Source organism: Schistocerca cancellata, chromosome 1, assembly GCF_023864275.1.
Source record: "Schistocerca cancellata isolate TAMUIC-IGC-003103 chromosome 1, iqSchCanc2.1, whole genome shotgun sequence".
NCBI lineage: Eukaryota > Metazoa > Arthropoda > Insecta > Orthoptera > Acrididae > Schistocerca > Schistocerca cancellata.
In genome coordinates, this window is record NC_064626.1 from 822,255,664 (window position 1) to 822,277,079 (window position 21,416).

At 41.2% G+C, this 21,416-nt stretch overlaps 1 protein-coding gene across 1 annotated transcript in view; it reads left to right on the plus strand.

The window, feature by feature from the left end:
• Positions 1-21,416, plus strand: part of LOC126105574 (glutamate-gated chloride channel-like) — a 114,301-nt gene that overhangs the window by 19,178 nt on the left and 73,707 nt on the right. Inside the window, exon 3 of the mRNA XM_049912343.1 lies at positions 2,777-2,884. Coding sequence (XP_049768300.1) covers positions 2,777-2,884 — 108 coding nt within the window. The remainder of the gene's footprint in view (positions 1-2,776; positions 2,885-21,416) is intronic.

A 21,416-nucleotide genomic window follows, 5' to 3' on the forward strand; every position in this document is an offset into this window, starting at 1 on the left:
TTTACAGGTAAATAGTTATAAACACTACAGGCACACAGAAAATTCCTCCCAGTAGACAAAATAATGGTAGTGTCATATATGCGTCTTATTCAGCAAATCTAATATGGAATGGTTTAAGTCGGCTCGACGCGTCGATTCATTTAGATATTATTCATCACGGTACAGAAATTCGACGGGTGGTGTATCATTTTAATAAGGTCCTGAATTGATAAAAAAATATATCTCCCAAGCTTTAATGTAATACTTACGGGTGTGGTGTATGTCATGGAGTCTATGCTGACAAAGATAATCTACAGTACATCTGTCAGTCCACTTTCATTTTTTCTTTACGGTTCCGTACATTAGTCGGTAAAAAAAAAACGGAATCCTTACAGCATCGCTCTGTTGTCCGTCTGTCTGTCTGTTCGACTGTTAAGAACCCATTTTCCCAGGAACGGATAAAGGTATCAAGTTGAGATACACGCCACATACTACAGTTGATGGTCCCCGGGCAGCGTAGAAAATTCTAGCTTTTAAGTTAATTCAGTGAAAGATACAGTCGTCCATGTGGCATATTCAGATAATTGCGTACTCACTCAACAAAACCTGCATGGCATTTCCCGTTGACCTTAACTACTGGCCATTAAAATTGCTACACCAAGAAGAAATGCAGATGATAAACGGGTAATCAGTCCGCCCCGGTAGCTGAGTGGTCAGCGTGACAGACTGTCAATCCTAAGGGCCTGGGTTCGATTCCCGGCTGGGTCGGAGATTTTCTCCGCTCAGGGACTGGGTGTTGTGTTGTCCTGATCATCATCATTTCACCCCTATGGACGCGCAGGTCGCCGAAGTGGCGTCAAATCGAAAGACATGCACCAGGCGAACGGTCCACCCGACGGGAGGCCCTAGCCACACGACATTGGACAAATATATTATACTAGAACTGACATGTGATTACATTTTCACGCAGATTGGGTGCATAGATCCTGAGAAATCAGTACCCAGACCAACCACCTCTGGCCGCAATAACGGCCTTGATACTCCTGGGCATTGGGTCAAACAAAGCGTGGATGGCGTGTACAGGTACAGCTGCCAATGCAGCTTCAACACGATACCACAGTTCATCAATAGTAGTGACTGGCGTATTGTGACGAGCCAGTTGCTCGGCCACCATTGACCAGACGTTTTCAATTGGTGAGAGATCTGGATAATGTGCTGGCCAGCGCAGCAGTCGAACATTTTATGTATCCAGAAAGACCCGTACAGGACCTGCAACATGCAGTCGTGCATTATCCTGCTGAAATGTAGGGTTTCGCAGCGATCGAATGAAGGGTAGAGCCACGGCTCGTAACACATCTGAAATGTTCAAAGTGCCGTCAATGCGAACAAGAGGTGGCCGAGACGTGTAACCAATGTCACCCCATACCATCACGCCGGGTGATACGCCAGTATGACGATGACGAATACACGCTTCCAGTGTGCGTTCACCGTGATGTCGCCAAACACGGATGCGGCCATCATGATGCTGTAAACAGAACCTGGATTCATCCGAAACCATGACGTTTTGCCATTCGTGCACCCTGGTTCGTCGTCGAATACACCATCGCAGGCGCACCTGTCTGTGATGCAGCGTCAAGGGTAACCACAGCCATGGTCTCCGAGCTAATAGTCCATGCTGCTGCAAACGTCGTCGAACTGTTCGTGCAGATGGTTGTTGTCTTGCAAACGTCCCCATCCGTTGACTCAGGGATCGAGACGTGGCTGCACGAGCCGTTACAGCTATGCGGATAAGATGCCTGTCATCTCGATTGCCAGTGATACGAGGCCGTTGGGATTCAATACGGCGTTCCGTATTATCCTCCTGAACCCACCGATTCCATATTCTGCTAACAGTCATTGGATCTCGACCAATGGCAGCAGCAATGTCTTTTTACGATAAACCGCAATCGCGATAGGCTACCTTCCGACCTTTATTAAAGTCGGAAACGTGATGGTACGCATTTCTCCTCATTACACGAGGCACCACAACAACGTTTCACCAGGCAAATCCAGTCAACTGCTGTTTGTGTATGAGAAATCGGTTGATAACTTTCCTCATGTCAGCACGTTGTAGGTGTCGCCACCAGCGCCACCCTTGTGTGAATGCTCTGGAAAGCTAATCATTTGCATATCAAAGCATCTTCTTCCTGTCGGTTACGTTTCGCGTCTGTAGCAATTTTAATGGCCAGTAGTTTAGAATTACGAAATTTGGCAAGAAGCAAGGTTTCATAGTAAAAGCACTGCAAAATTCGGAAAATTTTTATTTGTAATTATATAACGAGTAAAAAATTAAGGCACCTTTTCGTCAGGAATTGTTAGATGTATCAGAAATATCATGTACTATGGTCCATGTTCCCTTGGCAGTGTAGCAAAGTGAACTTCTAATTCGATGCAGTCAAAAGATATAGCCATTTGTGTCACACATTGGATACTAGCAACCTCAATAATGAAAACGTCAACGATACTTCCCATTGACATGGAATCATGAAATTTGACTATAAGCGTGCTTTCACAATTAAAAAAAGGGAAAATCCAAAAATTGTTAATTTATCATTATATCACAAGAGAGAAATATTATTATTAGTTTTTTTTTGTCACTTGTTATCCGGCTGTCTGTCTGTTGAAACACTTTTTCTCAGGAACTTCTATGGAGAATATGTTGTGAGAAAAAGTCTTCGTTGCTGGACTGGCGGGATCCGTATCGGAAGACGATGAATCAGTAATTTAAGATTTTCTGTTGACACCACACTGTGCGCAGAATCACAAGTGGAAATCAAGGAACTACTGGATAGAGTCAAAAGAGAAGACGAGAAACTTGGATTGTCAGTTAATAAGAAAACGACCAAGATCATGATAACAAACAGAGGTGAGTCACTAGCAGCTACTGATACATTATCTGCAGAATATGGTATCGGTGGGTTCACGAGGGTAATACGGAACGCCGTGTTGGATCTCAACGGCCTCGTACCACTAGCAATGGAGATGACAGGCATCTTATCCGCATGGCTGTAACGGATCGTGCAGACACGTCTCGATCCTTGAGTCAATAGATGGGCACGTTTGCAAGACAACCACCATCTGCACGAACAGTTCGACGACGTTTGCAGCAGCATGGACTATCAGCACGGAGACCATGGCTGCGTTTATCCTTGACGCGGCATCACAGACAGGAGCGTCTGCGATGGTGTACTCAACGACGAACCTGGGTGCACGAATGGCAAAACGTCATTTTTTCGGATGAATCCAGGCTCTCTTTACAGCATCATGATGGTCGCATCCGTGTTTGGCGACATCGCGGTGAACGCACATTGGAAGCGTGTATTCGTCATCATACTGGCGTATCACCCGGCGTGATGGCATGGGATGCCATTGGCTACACGTCCCGGTCACCTCTTGTTCGCATTGACGGCACTTTGAACAGTGGACGTTACATTTCAGATGTGTTACGACCCGTGGCTCTACCCTTCATTCGATCGCTGAGAAACCCTACATTTCAGCAGGATAATGCACGACCGCATGTTGCAGGTCCTGCACGGGCCTTTGTGGATACAGGAAATGTTCGACTGCTGCCCTGGCCAGCACGTTGTCCAGATCTCTCACCAATTCAAACGTCTGGTCAGTGGTGGCCGAGCAACTGGCTCGTCACAATACGCCAGTCACTACTCTTGATGAACTGTGGTATCGTGTTGAAGCTGCATGGACTTCTGTACCTGTACACGCCATCCAAGCTCTGTTTAATTCAATGCCCAGGCGTATCAAGGCCGTTATTACGGCCAGAGGTGGTTGTTCTGGGTACTGATTTCTCAGGATCTATGCACCCAAATTGCGTGAAAATGTAATCACGTGTCAGTTCTAGTATAATATATTTGTCCAATGAACACGCGTTTTATCATCTGCATTTCTTCTTGGTGTAGCAATTTTAACGGCCGGTAGTGTGCATGTAAGCCAAATCGTGGTTGGACGACAGCTCGTAATGTGATGAGCCCTGAAACAGGACTGGTAGCTTACACCATTGAGCAACACAGCCAAGTGACCATTTGAATTTGTCTAAGTTTTAATCGCATATTCGACACACATTCCTCCTTAGTTTTTCTCTTCTGCTACATGGCAGCTTGTTTATGAACGTTACTGGAGAATGCAGCACACCATTGAGAGCCTTCCCCGGCGGGGAGTTCACCTGGAGACCTTGCGTTGGTCGCGGCTGCCACTTCGGCAGCAGGGGGCGGCCTGCATGTGGCGCCATTGATGTTATATTCGCAGCGACAAGGCCGGGCCGCCGCGCCGAGCGAGCGCCGCTAACACAATTTCCGGCCGCCCCCCTCCGCCCCCGCCCGGGCCTGTTCCGTGCCCACCCACCCCCAGACGTCAGCGCTCTGATGTGATGGAGGAGGCGGCCGCACCGCCGAGAGGAAACTCTGCCAGCCCCCTTATGTGTGCCTGCCTAACTCAGGCTTCCTTATTACTGCGTCCCCGAAATTTCACCTCGGCACTTTTATTCTAAAATTAACCATACACCTTAGCTCCCAAATCAGAACAAATGTATTTTTAAATCGATTACAAACTGCCGAATCTGGAAACGAAACATCATCCCTAGAGACTCATTTATTTTCAGACAGTACTTCACTCTCTCGCATAACACCAAAATTGGAGAAAATTAACGTTTTCAAATTCTCAGACAAGGCTCACAAAAAAACTAACTGTTCGGCAGGACTTGTAACGGACGCCTTTCAGGAACAAAGTAGCTGAATTTAAATCCTTTTGTAAATTATTTTTTCCACTACTGATTTCACGAACTGGGATGTTGATTTGAGAAAGAGATATGTTACTTATTACCATCAACCATGGACCATGGACCGTGAAACATGGACCTTGCCGTCGGTGGGGAGGCTTGCGTGCCTCAGTGCTACAGATGGTCGTACCGTAGGTGCAGCCACAACGGAGGAGTATCAGTTGAGATTTCGGGAGGGCGACGGTTCAATCTCGTCTCCGGCCATCCTGATTTAGGTTTTCCGTGATTTCCTTAAATCGCTTCAGGCAAATGCCGGGATGGTTCCTTTGACAGGCACGGCCGATTTCCTTCCCCATCCTTCCCTCACCCGAGCTTGCGCTCCGTCGTTGTCGACGGGACGTTAAACACTAATCTCCTCCTCAGTTGAGATGCCAGACAAACGTATGGTTCCTGATGGCGGGCAGCAGCCTTTTCAGTAGTTTCAGGGGCAACAGTCTGGGTGATCTGGCCTTTTAACGTCAACAAAACGGCCTTGCTGTGCTGGTATGTGAACGGCTGAAAGCAAAGGGAAACTACAGCCGTAATTTTTCCCGATGGCATGCAGCTTTACTGTATGGTTAAATGATGATGGCGTCCTTGTGGGTGAAATATTCCTGAAGTAAAATAGTCCCCCATTCGGATCTCCGGGCGGGGACTACTCAGCAGGATGTCGTCATGTGGTGAAACAAAGCTGGCGTTCTGTGGATCGGAGCGTGGAATGACAGATCACTTAATCGGGCAGGTAGGTTAGAAAATTTAAAAAGGGAAATGGATAGGTTAAAGTTAGATATAGTGGGAATTGGTGAAGTTCGGTGGCAGGAGGAACAAGACTTCTGGTCAGGTGAATACAGGCTTATAAATACCAAATCAAATTCAGAAGTGGATTTAATAATGAATAAAAAATAGGAACGCGGATAAGCTACTACGAACAGCATAGTGAACGCATTATTGTAGCCAAGAGAGACATGAAGCCCACGCCTACTACAATAATACAAGTTTATATAACAACTATCTCCGCAGATGATGAGATTTAGGAAATGTATGATGCGATAAAAGAAATTAGTCACATAGTTAAGGTACACGAAAATTTAGTAGTCATTTGGGACTGGAATGCAATTGTAGGAAAAGGAAGAGGAGGAAAAGTAGTAGGTGAATCGACAGGGGGTAAGGAATTTAAGAGGAAGCAGCCTGGTAGAATTTTGTACAGAGCATAACTTAATAATAGCTAACACTTGGCTTACGAATCATGAAAAAAGACTGTATACATGGAAGAGGTCTCAAGACACTTGAAGGCTTCAAACAGATTATGTAATGGTAAGGCAGAGATTTTGGAACCAGGTTTTAAATTGTAAGACATTTCCAGGGGCAGATGTAGACTCTGACCACAATTTATTGCTCATGAACTGTAGATTGAAAGTGAAGACTGCAAAGAGGTAGGAATTAAAGTGATGGGACCTGGATAAACTGAAAGAACGACAGGGTATAGAGAGTTTCAGAGAGATTATTAGGGAGCGACTGACAAGAGGGAACAGAAATACAGCAGAAGAAGAATGGGTAGCTTTGAGAGATGAAATAGTGAAGGCGGCGGAGGATCAAGTAGGTAAAATGAAGAGAGCTAGTAGAAATCCTTGGGTAACAGAAGAGATATTGAATTTAAATGATGAAAGGAGAAAATATAAAAATCCAGGCGAAAGGAATACAAACGTCTCAAAACTGAGATCGACAAAAAATACAAATTGGCTAAGCAAATGGCTAGAGCATAAAGATAAGGATATAGAGGCAAATATCACTAGGGGTGACATGGATACTGCCTACAGCAAAATTAAAGAGACCTCTGGAGAAAAGAGAACCAGCTGTATGAATATCAAGGGCTCATATGGAAAACCCGTCCGAAGCAAAGAAGGGAAAGCAGAAAGGTGGAAGTAGTATATAGAGGGTCTATACAAGGGCGATGTACGTGAGGGCAATATTATGAAAATGGAAGAATTTATCAGAGCACTGACAGACCTAAGTCGAAACAAGGCCCCAGGAGTAGAAAACATTCCACTGGAAGTACCGATGGCCTTGAGAGAGCCAGTCATGACAAAACTCTTCCATCTGGTGAGAAAGATGTATGAGAGAAGCGAAATACTCTCAGACTTCAAGAACAACATAATAATTCCAATCCCAAAGAAAACAGGTGTTGACAGGTGTGAAAAATAGCGAAATATCAGTTTAATAAATCACGGCTGCAAAATATTAACACCAATTCTTTATGAAGGAATGGAAAAACTGGTAGAAGTCCATCTCGGGAATGATCCGTTTGGATTCCGTAGAAATGTTCAACATGCGGGGCAATACTGACCCTACGACTTATCTTAGAAGATACATTAAGGAAAGACAAACTACGTTTCTAGCATTTGTAGACTTAGAGAAAGCTTTTGACAGTGTTGGTTGGAATACTCTGTTTCTGATTGTGAAGATGGCAGGCGTCAAATACAGGGAGAGAATGGCAATTTACATTTTGTACAGATACCAACTGACAGTCAGAGGAGTCGAGGAGCATGTAAGGGAAGCTGAGGTTGAGAAGGGAGTGAGACAGGGTTGTAGCCTATCCCTGATGTTATTCAATCTGTATATTGAGCAAGCAGTAAAGGAAAAAAGACAAAAATTCAGAGTATGAATTAAAATCCATGGAGAAGAAATAAAAACTTTGAGGTTTGCCGACTATATTGTCAGAGACAGCAAAGGACCTGGAAGAGCAACTGAACGGAATGGACAGTGTCTTGAAAGGAGTATATAAGATGAACATCAACAAAAGCAAAACAAGGATAATCGAATGTAGTCAAATTAATTCGGGTGATGCTGAGGGAATTAGATTAGGAAATGAGACACTTAAAGTAGTAAAGGAGTTTTGCTATTTGGGGAGCAAAATAACTGATGAAGGTCGAAGTAGATATGATATACAATGTAGACTGGCAATGGTAAAGAAAGAGTTTCTGACAAACAGAAATTTGTTAACATCGAGTATAGATTTAAGTGTCAGGAAGTCTTTTCTGAAAGTATTTGTATGTAGTGTAGCCATGTATGGAAGTGAAACGAGGACGATAAATAGTTTAGACAAGAAGACAATAGAAGCTTTCGAAATGTGGTGATGCAGAAGAATGCTCAAGATTAGATGGGTAGATCACGTAACTAATGAGGAAGTACTGAATAGAATTGGGGAGAAGAGCAATTTGTGATACAACTTGATAACAAGAAGGGATGAGTTGGTTGGACACGTTCTGAGGCATCAAGGGAATGCCAATTTAGTGCTGGTGGAAAGAGTGGAAGGTAGAAATCGTAGAGGGAGACCAAGAGATATGTACGCTATGCAGATTCAGAAGGATGTTAGGGTCCAGTGGTTATTCAGAGTTGAAGAGGTTCCCACAGGATAGAGTAGCATGAAGAGCTGCTTCCAACCAGTCTCTGGAATGAAGACCACCACAACAACAATAAGGAGCGATCAAAGGACTTGTAACGCAAGCGAACAATAAAGTGGACATGTGTTGTGACAGAAAAGCGCGTCCAACACCACACTTTATAGCTAAATAAACAGCGATCCTCCCTTGTGGTGATTTCCGTTGTCGATTGCAGAGATGACAACGATTATGCCTGGCCTCGTGTATTCTTATGCCTCGAGTCACTGTCGCATCCGAATGCCCGCAAATCTTGATACCGTAAGATTCAACCAGCCGGCCAAATGGAGACCCACGATGAAGTATGTTTCAAACATTGTCAGGTGCTGATAACTCTGTCCCACACAAGTACATCTGACGTTGTTCACGTCCCATATATCCGGGGTTGTAACAACACTAAACACAAACAACACTAATGCCATCTGATGACCGTTCTGTCTGTCAGAGCCGTCTTTGATTCTAATCACTTACATTCCCGCCGACTGTCTGTATGTGTATGTGAGCGGTTTTCCCCATTTGCGGAACGTATCGTCGCCAGACTGATTCCCAATGATCAGAAACAGTGTGATAATCGCGTGAAGATGTTAGACGGTAGGCTGTGCTGAGAAATAATTGTTAAGAAAAAATCTGGATGTTGCGTTTCCGAGTTAATTAGCTTTGAAGTTAGACAATAAGGTCGTTGCGCGCGCAAATTTAAGCGGCCGTCCAAGGACGATGTAGTCAAACGTATTCTTCCTCTGGTTTCCTAAAACCGAACAAAAGAGCGAGAGAAAAATTGGACATAGGACGGTTGTAAGTATCGAACTAGAGTCAAAGACTGAGCATTCTTGTGTGCTAACATCTGCGCTATGAAATCATCTTACACTAATTGTATCTGACGGGCCACTTGAATTTGCGGGCGCAACGGCCTGATTGGCTAACTTCAATGCTTATTAGCCCGGAAACGGCGTAACGTATCGGATTTTTCCTTAACAGTTGTGTCTCTGCACAACCTAACATGCAACACTGTTACAAGCTTTTCAGACGATTTTCGACCACACTGCATAGTTTCCTTACCGCATCACATGTTCACAATCCTACAAGGTGGCATTCAGTGTCGTAATGGGCAGCAATCACAATGTTTTGGCTCATTATTGCATCGAAAGAAGTGACTAATAAACTAACGACCTTTACAAATTCTTCAGAAGAACAGGAGGAACTTCGTGACCAAACTTATTATCTACAATTAAACCTTTTTCCAGCTTTCATGAGGTATGGTCAGCCCCAATTGAACAACCCTTTCAGGAGGGTCAATATGGAGCTAGACCAGCTGCTCTGCCGGCCGCGGTGGTCTCGCGGTTCTAGGCGCGCAGTCCGGAACCGTGCGACTCCTACGGTCGCAGGTTCGAATCCTGCCTCGGGCATGGATGTGTGTGATGTCCTTAGGTTAGTTAGGTTTGAGTAGTTCTAAGTTCTAGGGGACTGATGACCACAGCAGTTGAGTCCCATAGTGCTCAGGGCCATTTGAACCATTTGAACCAGCTGCTCTGGGCGGCTAATTTGTCAGGCATAGGTTTGGTTTCTGTTGATGCATGGCTTGCATCTCAATGGGAAAGATAAGTGTAAATTGGCTGGGATGATAGCAGAATCCTTAGGGGGGGGCACACAAAAACTCATGACAGTACTTCTTTCTTAGGTTAAGAGCAGTGTTCAATGATCCAACACTGAATGAAATTAATCTTAATGAGAAGTCCAGGCAGGCAGGTATTAGAGATGTTAAAATATCGCAAGATTCCCATAAAAGGATAGTGAAAAATAATGTTAGTATGTCACAAGATTTTCATAAAAGTGCAGCAAGAAATAATGTTAGTATAATGTATCACAATATAAAAGGTATAAAAAACAAAGTAGATGAGCTTCTTGTTTGTTTAGAAGATTTAGAAACTGAGGGTGGAATAGATGTGCAATGCTTGTCTCAACGTCATATAGTCACAGATATGGGAAAGGTAAATGTAGATGGATATAAGCTTTCATCACATCTAAGTAGAGGCTCTATGGAAAGAGGAGTTGCCATATATGCTAAAATTTATCATAGCATGAAAAAATTAAAAACTAAAAGATTTCGTGTAGAGCAACATACAGAAGCATGTGCCTCTGAGCTTAAACTAAATAATGGTAATTTTATAATCGTAGCTGTGAGTAGGCCTCCACTGGGAAATTTTCAGTTGTTTCTCAAAAACTTTGATTATTTGTTGTGCTGTCTGTCAGATGGAAGGGAAAAATTGTTGCTTGTGGAAATTTCCATGTAGATTTTCTCAAAGGGTCTGATAGAATGACCTTGAAGTATTACTTGTTTCTTTTTTCAATTTGACATCAGTTATTGATTTTCCTACTCAGGAAATCAGGACACTGATAGATAATGTTATCATAGCACTCAGTCTTCAGACCACAAGTGGCCTACCGGGATCATCCGACCGCCGTATCATCCTCAGTGGAGGATGCGGATAGGAGGGACGTGGGGGTCAGCACACTGCACTCCCGGTCGTTATGATGGTATTCTTGACCGAAGCCGCTACTATTCGGTCGAGTAGCTCCTCAATTGGCATCACAAGGCTGAGTGCATCCCAAAAAATGCCAACAGCGCATGGTGGCCTGGATGGTCACCCATCCAAGTGCCAACCACGCCCGACAGCGCATGCCTATGATGTTATTATAGACAAAGATAAATTTAATCAAACTAAAACTTTTCCTGTCAAGAATAGTTTGTCTGATCATGGTGACAGCTAGTTACAGTATATGACACATCTCCATACAGTAGTGCAAAAAAGTCCTCCAAAACAGTGCATTCAGTTAACGATGTAAGAACTGCAAATTTTAGGGAAAGCTTTAACAGTTAGAGTGGGTTGAGGTGTACAGGGAACTTGACGCTAATTTACAATTTAACTTTTTTTATGATACCTTCGTGAGTATATTTGAAAACAGTAAACATAATTGTAAGAAACCATTTAAAAAGCAATGGCCTACTAAAAGGATAAAAATATGCTGCAAACAGAAAAGGGAACTGTGTCTCATAGCTAGAAGGAGTAATGATCCAGAAAGAGTCAAACATTATAAAAACTTTTGCACTGTATTAAAAACGTCATTAAAAAATCCAGAAGTATGCACATTATGACTGAGATAAGCACCTCTGATAATAACATTAAAACAGTTTGGAATATTGTTAAAAGGGAAATATGGCAACTGAGAGCACGGGAAGACTGTATTGCTATCAAACTCAAGGAAAGGTTTGTTAACAAAAAGTTAGAAGTAGAAAATATTTTTAATAATGATTTTTAAATGTTGTAGAGAAAATACGACCCAGCTATTCATTATAAAATGTAATGCTGTATATGGAAGATGCAATACCTATGAAATTTGATAAAACTGAAATTCAAACCACTTCTCCTTCTGAAATTAGGAAAATAATAAATTCACTCACAAGTAAAAGCTCACATGGAATGGATGGCATTTCCAACTGAGTACTAAAAGCTTGTTCCCAGTAGATAAGTAGGATTCTCAGCCACATATGTAGTAGCTCATTGAAACAGAGCATTTTCCCAGACAGACTGAAATATGCTATTGTTAAACCACTGCTTAAAAAAATGGGATAGGTCTTATACTAACAACCAGCTCCCAGTCTCACTTCTGGCAGCTCTATCCAAAATTCTTAAAAAAAAAGAAACTAATGTATTCAAGAGTAGCTTCACATATTTTTAAAAATGAAGTACTAACAAAATGTCAATTTAGTTTTAAGAAAGGCTTTTCAAGAGAAAACGCTATATATGCTTTCAATGCTCTGAATAACTGAACATCGCCTATTGGGATATTTTGTGATCTCTCAAAGGCTTTTGACTGGGTGAATCACGAAATTGTACTAGATAAGCTTAAGGATTGTCTTAGTTTGCGACGCCATCTTCCGCAGAAGCTGTTAAAATCTGTTACTATAGGTTATCCATCTTCAGCTGACTGCAATCTAATTACAAAGAATTACACCAGATGCGTTTTGCTTTTATTTATAAAGCATCTTCCATGGTTATTGGTGTTTCTTTACATATTCTGCTCCTTCCTTCCTAGCTAGCAGCAGTTGGTGATGAAAGGCTTCAGTTCACATTTGCACTTGGCAGTTTTTGGCATTCTGCAGTATTTTGTGCACTGCATTACTTAAACCACTTTCTTAACTGTTTCTCATTCCGCACTGGCACAGTGTTTATGTCTGATACAAGGGTTTTATTCATACTTATCTGGAAGAATGCAGAACGTTGAAATCAACAGTACAGATAGTTTGCAAAAATTAGCAGAGTCCACTAACTGGGGAAGTATCAAGAGTGGTGGCCCACAGGGCTTAGTCTTTGGTCCCTTATGTTCTTAATATATATTAATGACTTGCCACTCTATATTCATGAAGATACAAAGCTAGTTCTTTTTACTGTTGATAAAAGTATAGTAATCACACCCAACAAGCAAGAATTAGCAGAGGAAGTTGAAAATTATGTCTTTCAGAAAATTATTAAGTGATTTTCTGCAAACAGACTCTCACTAAATATTGAGAAAACACAGTATATACAATACTGTACAGTAAAAGGCGTAACATCATTGACAAATGTAGATTTTGAAAAGAAGTCTCTTGCTCATGAATAGTACTCAAAATGTCTGAGTGTGTGCATTGATGAGAAATTTAATTGGAAGAAACGCATTGATGATCTGCTGAAATGGTTAGATTCAGTTACTTATGCTATTAGGGTTACTGAAAATTCTGGAAATAAACATATCAGTAACTTAGCCTACTATGCCTATTTCATTCACTGCTTTCATATGGCATCATATTTTGAGGTATTTCATCATTAAGAGAAAAAGTATCCATTGCACGAAAGTGTGTAATCAGAACAATAGCTGGAGCCCACCCAAGATCACCTTGCAGGCATTTATTTAAGGAACTCAGGATATTCTCATTACCTCCGCAATACATATATTCACTTATGAAACTTGTTATTAATAACTTATCATAATTCGAAAATAACAGCTGAGAGTATAGCTACAACACTATAAGGAAAGACGATATTCACTAGTTTGGGTTAAATCTGATTTTACCATAAAAATCTTTGGTCATTTGCCAAACAGCATTAACAGTCTGGCAGATAGTCAGCCGGAATTTAAAAACATATAAAAGATTTTCTGAACGACATTTCTTTCTACTCAATAGATGAATTTTTAGATTTGAAGCAGTAACTGTAAAAAGAAAACAATGTCTAATCAAAACGTATACTAAGCCGACATATTCCACATCATTACGAAAGTCATGATCTGTGGAAAAGGATTAACGTAATGTAATATGGTCAGTCAGTCTAATGGAGGAGCAAATCAAGAAGAGAGATGACAAAACAATGAGCTTGGAAGACAGTGGCGCAAGGAGAAGTAACTTTTAATGTAATGAATGAAATTTTTCATTAAAGAATATTTAATAATCTAATTTGTTTGTTTTAGTTAATTAATTTTTGTCTTTTCTTTCCTTCAGTAAGTACAAACTTTGTTGTAGAACCTCTCTCTTATTTACGTGTAGTAATAGAAATGCATTTTCAAAAGAATTACGTACATTTAAAAATTACATGAACTCATATTAACTGATTAAGAATATTTAGTTGAGAATTAAATCCTTTACATAATTCGGCCTTGGCACATATTTTCTAAATGCAGTGGGTTTTTTTTTTTGTTTATTTACTGAATTCTTTCCCGGCGTTAGCTATGGAACACAAGACTGTCTCTATTAGCAGAAAATGGTTAAATATTGCCAAGCCGACATTTAATTATCACTGATAAAACACACTTTGCTATTACATTTAAGTTATTTGAAAGAACCAAAATTGTTAAATTTCAACATTAACTATCCGCCTACGAATGCACAAATGTGTAACTAGTTAAAATTCATCAGTCTCAGGATCACTGTAAAAGAAGAACATTTTCTTAATTCACTGCTAATTTTTATCTGTTCTCGATTTACGGGTTTGGTTAATTTTCCTTTAGTGGAACAATTTTTTAAATGTGCCGCCGCTGCAAATCAATCGGTCGCGGCACAGCCCAGCAACACCGCTAAAAATGCTGAAAATTCTTTAAATAAATATTATAGTTGACATGGGCAAGCTAATTTACATTAATAATACACACTTTTGATAAATTATGATATATTTAGACCCAACAATAATTCAACTCACATTAGTTTGTAATTTCTCCTCTAATGGCGGCTAAATTTAGATACAGACAAAAGAAGTCTACCCATTCATAAAACACTTCGTCACAGCTTCCTCTCGCTTTCAGCTCTACACGGAGATGACCAAAGAATACACAGTACGTGGTGCTTTTATACTACTGCTGACTATTAACATTGCTTTGTAATCTCATAACATTATTTTCCTCTGGCTAAATTTCACATCTCTGTTATCGCAGATATTGACACATTTTGCAATCACATAATGAGTATAGAAATATTACCATCCTAAATACAGAGAGAATATTACTACAAAAAATATTACAATAATAACAAATGTCTTTTACACAAAATTCAATATTTTTTGTTAAATAATTACAGTATATACAAATTGCTCAGAGCGGCATATATGGTACAAATAAATTTTAGTTTATTAATAGTGTGAGTTTGCCAGGGAACGTTACATTGCCCCTTGGCAAAATTTGGCAAAGAGTTTCTATACTTTGACACAATGGTGCCAGTAACATTCTTTACAATTCTGTATTTTTTTATGGAATGGCTCTTTTAATTAGTCCCAGGGTTATATATGTTCATGGCTCCCCCATTTGGGCGAAGGCAGACAGGAAACCTGGGCAAAACTGTGCCGGAGCCCAGCCATCCCAGTTGGTTCATGATTAATCTTGTCTCTTTAACAGTCATTCTTTTGAATTGATTTAGCAGTTTGTCATCAACGGTTACATAATATCACAGTCACATACAGTTCAACGAAAGTTTTTTGTGTGTGATTAACAACTCGTTATTATTAATTTTGCGATATACTGCTAGGTCACTTGTTCTAGGATATATCACTTAGTTTTTTTTTTGACATCATTTAGCACAGCATCACTTTTTATAATGTTCCCACTACCTACGTGTTACAAAACCATCTCCTACACTCGTTAGTGTTCATTTTCTCTTATCAGTTTATGGATATACATAATAGCCCGCATCTCGTGGCCGTGCGGTAGCGTTCTCGCTTCCCACGCCCGGGTTCCCGGGTTCGATTCCCAGCGGGGTCAGGGATTTTCTCTGCCTCGTGATGGCTGGGTGTTGTGTGATGTCATTAGGTTAGTTAGGTTTAAGTAGTTCTAAGTTCTAGGGGACTGATGACCATAGCTGTTAAGTCCCATAGTGCTCAGAGCCATATACATAATAAATGTTCTATGTTTATCAAAAATGGAGTCATTGACATGTTATGCAGTTTGTGTAAATATTTTGGAATATGTCAATAATGCTGTAGTTGGTGAGCGGTGCGGAGTGATTGTTGAGCGGCGCTCGGCGCGGCGCGTTGGCTAGGTGTAGGTCACCGCCCCCGGTGTTGACAGCTACGGCGCGGAGAGGCGTGTGGCTGTCTAGTCTGCTACGGGCTGCTGCGGCCGCTGCATGGCTGAGGTAGCCGGATGCGCGTTGTATATCAGCTCACCCGTGTGACATCTTCTTGCAGTGCTCCAGCAAACATGCAACAAGTTCACAAACAGTGTACTATCCTTATGGGCATTTTTCCTGCTGTGGGAAAAAAACGCACACAGTTATTGGCAGTTATTATTCAGTAGGCCTTCACTAGTCTGGTTTGCACAATGTTTCGTTGTCACAGTAACACGTTTTATGGGCACACAATATTTTTTCACCATGTCATGACTTGTCATTAGTCACACGCAAGTTTTCACCTTAGGACAAAATGTATCTCTGTAGTCAATGCGCTTTCCTAGCGTCCCTTGACACACAAAGAGTTAAAGTTTGACACTAGCTTGGTCCACCGTCCGTTATCGGCTCACTGTTCGTGTCGTGCTAGTTCCTTGTCCACTTGCACACATGGCGATGATACAGTTTCTTATTGCTTGTACAAAACAACTTCGTGACGTATTGCTGCAGGCTTAACAGTCACTGTTTGTCTCTGCTACACAATACAGCACTTTAGTTTAAGTTTTTTTTTTTTGTTTACAATGTCCGTTGTGCAATTTTTGTAACAGCACATTCGTAACTTCTTTGTTCGCTCTTTACCAAGGTGTGTGATATTTGCGTACATGGTAACAAATATTAAAATTTCGTATTAGTTTGCCCAAAAATCATCTATATTCATGTTCGAGTAGATTTTATTTGTGCATTCCAGCCGGATTCAGGCATATTGTTCAATAACTCCTTTGAAATTATGTCTCACTTTACTTGCAAGGTCCTACGTAACTACAGTGTAGTCTCTGTAGGCTAAAATTGACTTGGACTGTATCAGGCTAGCTCCTTTTTTACTGATTGAATCTGCACATGCTTCAATTGAAGCTTCTTTGTGCGTAACTTTGTGTTACTTAAATTTGCAATAAGTTTGCCTCCCATGGTGCCCTCGGGTCACTATTGGGTGCATTATTCGCTTTGATAACACTGGTTTGATAATAAAGTTCTCAGGGCCTCATATTATTGATATTATTCTGGGTTCGAATCTGTCAATCTGACAGCTACACATATATACATATATACACATATAATAGAAAAGATTGTACAAGAAATATTTCAAGTTTGACACACATATAGAATATTATGCAGTACACAAACTAATCACTACTAAAATGTTCCTCCTGACTGATCTCTGTCACAATTTAACACTATAAATAATTGCACTAATCAGGTTATCTGTGCAGACATTTAGAGCATGTTTCAACTAACACTAATTAAAAGAAGACATAACACAAATATTCATAAACAAAAGAGAAAGTCAATCATATTCTTATAACTAAATACTTCTACACTAGTACATTATCTCTACAGATCACACATCATTAATGTTCATTCATTTTCAAAAGAATGAGTCCCCGTACTCTCCCTGAGTGGGGATCTGCTAAGAGATAGCTACACTCATGTGGCACACTTACTATTCTAAAAGGTCCATTGTACACCAATTGCCACTTGCTATTCTGTTTCAAGGATGCCGAGGACTTAGGATGATTGCGTAAGAGCACCAAGTCCCTAACACTAAATTTTTGGTTATTCGTCACATGTCGATTATATTTTTCTTTCCTTTTCTGAGCGCACCTGGTAAGGTTGCACCCTGCTTTTCTTATCTTCTCTTCCTTAGGCTCAGGAATGACTGGGACCTTAGGCAAAGGTGCCAGCCACTCATTCAGAACTCTATTACTATTCATTATAATCTCGTTTGGTGGATACCCCATAGAAGCATGCGGGGTTGCGTTGTGAATTTCCAAAAACTTAGGTATCAGATCTGGCCATCTTGTGTGCTTACATGCAATGTATAACCTGAAAAATTTATTTAACTCTCCAAATGTTCTCTCTACTAAACTTGCTTGTGGGTGAAAACGGGATATTAGTATGTGCTTTATATCTTGTTCATGTAAATAGTTCTTCCAGGTATGGCCTGTAAAATAGGAAGCATTATCCGATATTATCGCTTCGGGCTTACCAACCTGTGTAAAATATTCTTTCCCTAACCATTTAACTATTCCACGAGCAGTGGCTGATTTAAGGCAGTATATTTTTAAGTATTTAGAGAAAAGGTCATATACCGCTAAAATGTACTTTAATCCACCCCTGGCTCGAGGGTAGGGTCCTGCTATGTCTATAGATACTAACTGAAGTGGCCGATGAGCCACTATAGGATGCAGTTCAAACCTTGTGGACTTATTTTGAAACTTAGCTTTTTGGCACAGAGGACAAGTCCTGATAACGATGCGAGTCTGCTGGCTTATTCCCTTAAAGTAACAGAATCTGGATAAAATCCTTATTGTTTTGCCTATCCCAGCGTGACCCCATGCTAAATGCGTGTGCCACACTACAGCTGGGATAGCCTGTTGCGGTATACACACGACTCCATGGTCATTTGACACACCTGTTTTATAATACAGAATATTATCTACTATTTTGAAATTCTGAACACTTTTAAGATTGGTTCCTTCTTTAATTTTGCTAATGATATCTCGCCAAATTGGATCAGTTTCCTGCAATATAGACATATTCTTACACATATGTAAAAAGTCCCTCCTATGTACCTTATCTTGTACTAAGAGTATTCGATATTCCTCCGATTGTTCCAAAATCTTTGACACTGAGGATTGCCCTAGTGGGAGCCTCGACAAGGCGTCAGCTACAACATTATCTTGTCCTTTTAGGTACATAATCTTAATTTTATATTCCTGCAATGCTAACCTCCATCTTAGCAAGCGGGTATGGTATAATTTGCAAGACATTAAATAGCTCAGAGCCTGGTGGTCATTGAATACTTTGACTTTTTTGCCATAGATGTAATAATTGAATTTCTTTACCGCCCAAACCACTGCAAGAGCCTCTAATTCGGTAGCGGAATATGCTCTCTCACAGCTGTTTAGTGTGCGGCTGGCAAATCCGATTACATTGATTGTTGTGGGGTCGTTGCTCCTGTCCCACTGAAATAAACAAGCGCCCAGACTGTATGAACACGAATCTGTCGCTATGCAAAAATCTTTTGTCATGTCTGGGTGTCGCAGTATGTTTGCATTCACCAAGGCGTTTTTGATAGCGTCAAATGCGTGTTGACATTCTTCTGTCCGCACCCAGTGCGCATTTTTACGCAACAGGCTCAATAAAGACTCGTTATTCATTAATTGGTTTGGAACAAACCGTCTAAAAAATGATGCAAGACCTATAAACGCTTTGAGTTGTCTCTTAGTTCTCGGGCTAGGAAACCCACGAATTGCGTCAAGTTTTTTGCTGTCAGGTTTGATGCCTTGTGGTGTTATTATGTGACCTAGAAATTTAATCCGATTACGTCCAAATTTGGATTTCTCAAGAATCGCTGTTACTCCCGCTTGCTTAAACCTTTCTAAGACTCTATCCAGTAGTTCTACGTGCTCCTCCCAGGTGGCAGTAGCAATCACCTGATCGTCTACATACACTGTTACCCTTTGCAGCAAATCCGGACCTAAAACCGCGTCGAGGGCTGTTATGAAAACTCCTGCACTTACATTTAAGCCGAAAGGTAGTACCCTAAATTGGTAGCTCCTTCCCCCAAATATAAATGCAGTATATTTCCTCGATTCGGGTGTGAGCAGGATTTGCCAGAATGAACTTTTCATATCAACAGATGTCAAATATTGCACTCCATGGAATTTTTGAATTTGCTCATCTAAGTTTTCCGGATGAGTCCTGACAGATACAATAATTTCGTTTATGTCTCTCGCATGTAATACTAACCGTACCTGTCCATCTGCTTTTGCTACCGCCACCAAAGGACTACTATAAGGGGACAAAGACGGTTCTATTATTCCTCACTCGATCACTTTTCTTATTTCTTTAGCTACTATTTCCTTCTTGGACCAAGGAATGGAGTATGAGGCTCGACAGTAGGTTTTGTGGGGCTTCACCTCGATATTGTATTGATACCCCTTAACAATTCCTGGTCGTTCTGAAAATACATCTGCATAATTAGATAATAACTGTACCAAATCCTGCTGTTGCAATGAGTTCAAATTTTCAGACTGTGATACTTTGTTCACAAGTGCGTCCACATTTGCTTTTAATTGATCGTTTTGTACGTCTGCATAATAGAGATTTTGTCCTTGACAATGATTGTCTAAATGTAGTATCCGCTGATTCCTACATTTTATGTTAATAGCATTACAATTAGGCACAGGTACCTCTTCAGACCTGAGCATGGACAATTCTGTCCTCCTACCCGCGTTCATCAAACTTAATTTTCCCCGAGAAAGGTCGATTACTGCGTCCCTTTTTCTCAAAAAATCTACCCCCAAAATGCAGGCTACCCTTAAACCCTTTACTACCAGGAATGAGCACGCTATGGCTTCTTCCCCTATATACATCTCTACCCGCACTTGGAGTTTAATTATTTGTCGCTGTGCACTTATGGCTCCAGTGACTTTGCAATTGTTCACAGGAAAAGTCAGCATACGCTTTTCCTTCCCCAGTACTTTGAATAAGTCCATACTCATGACACTGACAGTAGCACCTGTATCTACGATCGCTTGCACATCAATATTGTTAATTTTGGCCTCTATTATCGCTTGTACTTTATCTTTGTGCTCCTTTATGCACGTGGATGGTTCAGTTATTAATTCATGTCCCATCTGTACCCCGTCATTATACCTGAGGATACAGATTCCCGATGTTTTGTTCTGTGTCGGGCTGCTCTCACGCCAAACCACAGCCGACGATGGAGAGCGTATCTCGGCTGAATCTAGTTTGTTGAATTATTACAGGTGGATGGGTGTGGCTGCTCTGTGTCACTGACCTCCACTATGTGTAAGTTGTGTTGCGTCGGCCGCCACGGTTGCGCAATTGGCGCATTTTGTGGTGGCGGTCGGTTATTGTCATATCTTTCACTGTTTTGCCGGTCCGGACTGGGCCTCTGGTTCTGTGGCCAAGTTCGGTTTGCATCATTATAGGTATTAGTGTTCCACGGCCCCCTGGCATTTTTCCATCTACTATTGCTTGGTGGGCCTGTTTCATATCGGTCATCAGACCTCCTTTTCCGGTCATTATTCACCGGCGGACTATTGCCGTTCCGGTCTCTACCTCTATTCCCGTTTTGTACATAATCTTGTCTCCTATTGTTACCTCCGCCGTTTCCATTATTTGGTGGAGGCGTGTTATTTCGACCATTTCTGTAACCGTTTACGTTACTTCTAGCCTGTTCAGAGGCTGCCTTAACATCCTCCTGAATCAGATCAATTGAGTCCAGAACAGACAAGAAATGTTCCATGTCATTCTCCGGCACGTGTATAAGTTTTTCCTTTACGTGTATCGGCAAGTGTGATTTCAAAAGTCTGATCAAATCCCGGGATGAAATCTGCTCGTCCCAGTAACGGGTCTTATTAATGTACTTCTCAAAATATTTTCGCAAATTGCCTAATCGTGGAGAATACGGCTCTGGATTATATACCTCTTTCCGTAATCTCTCCTGAATACATGTTGACCAATATTTGGCCAAGAATGCCTTTTC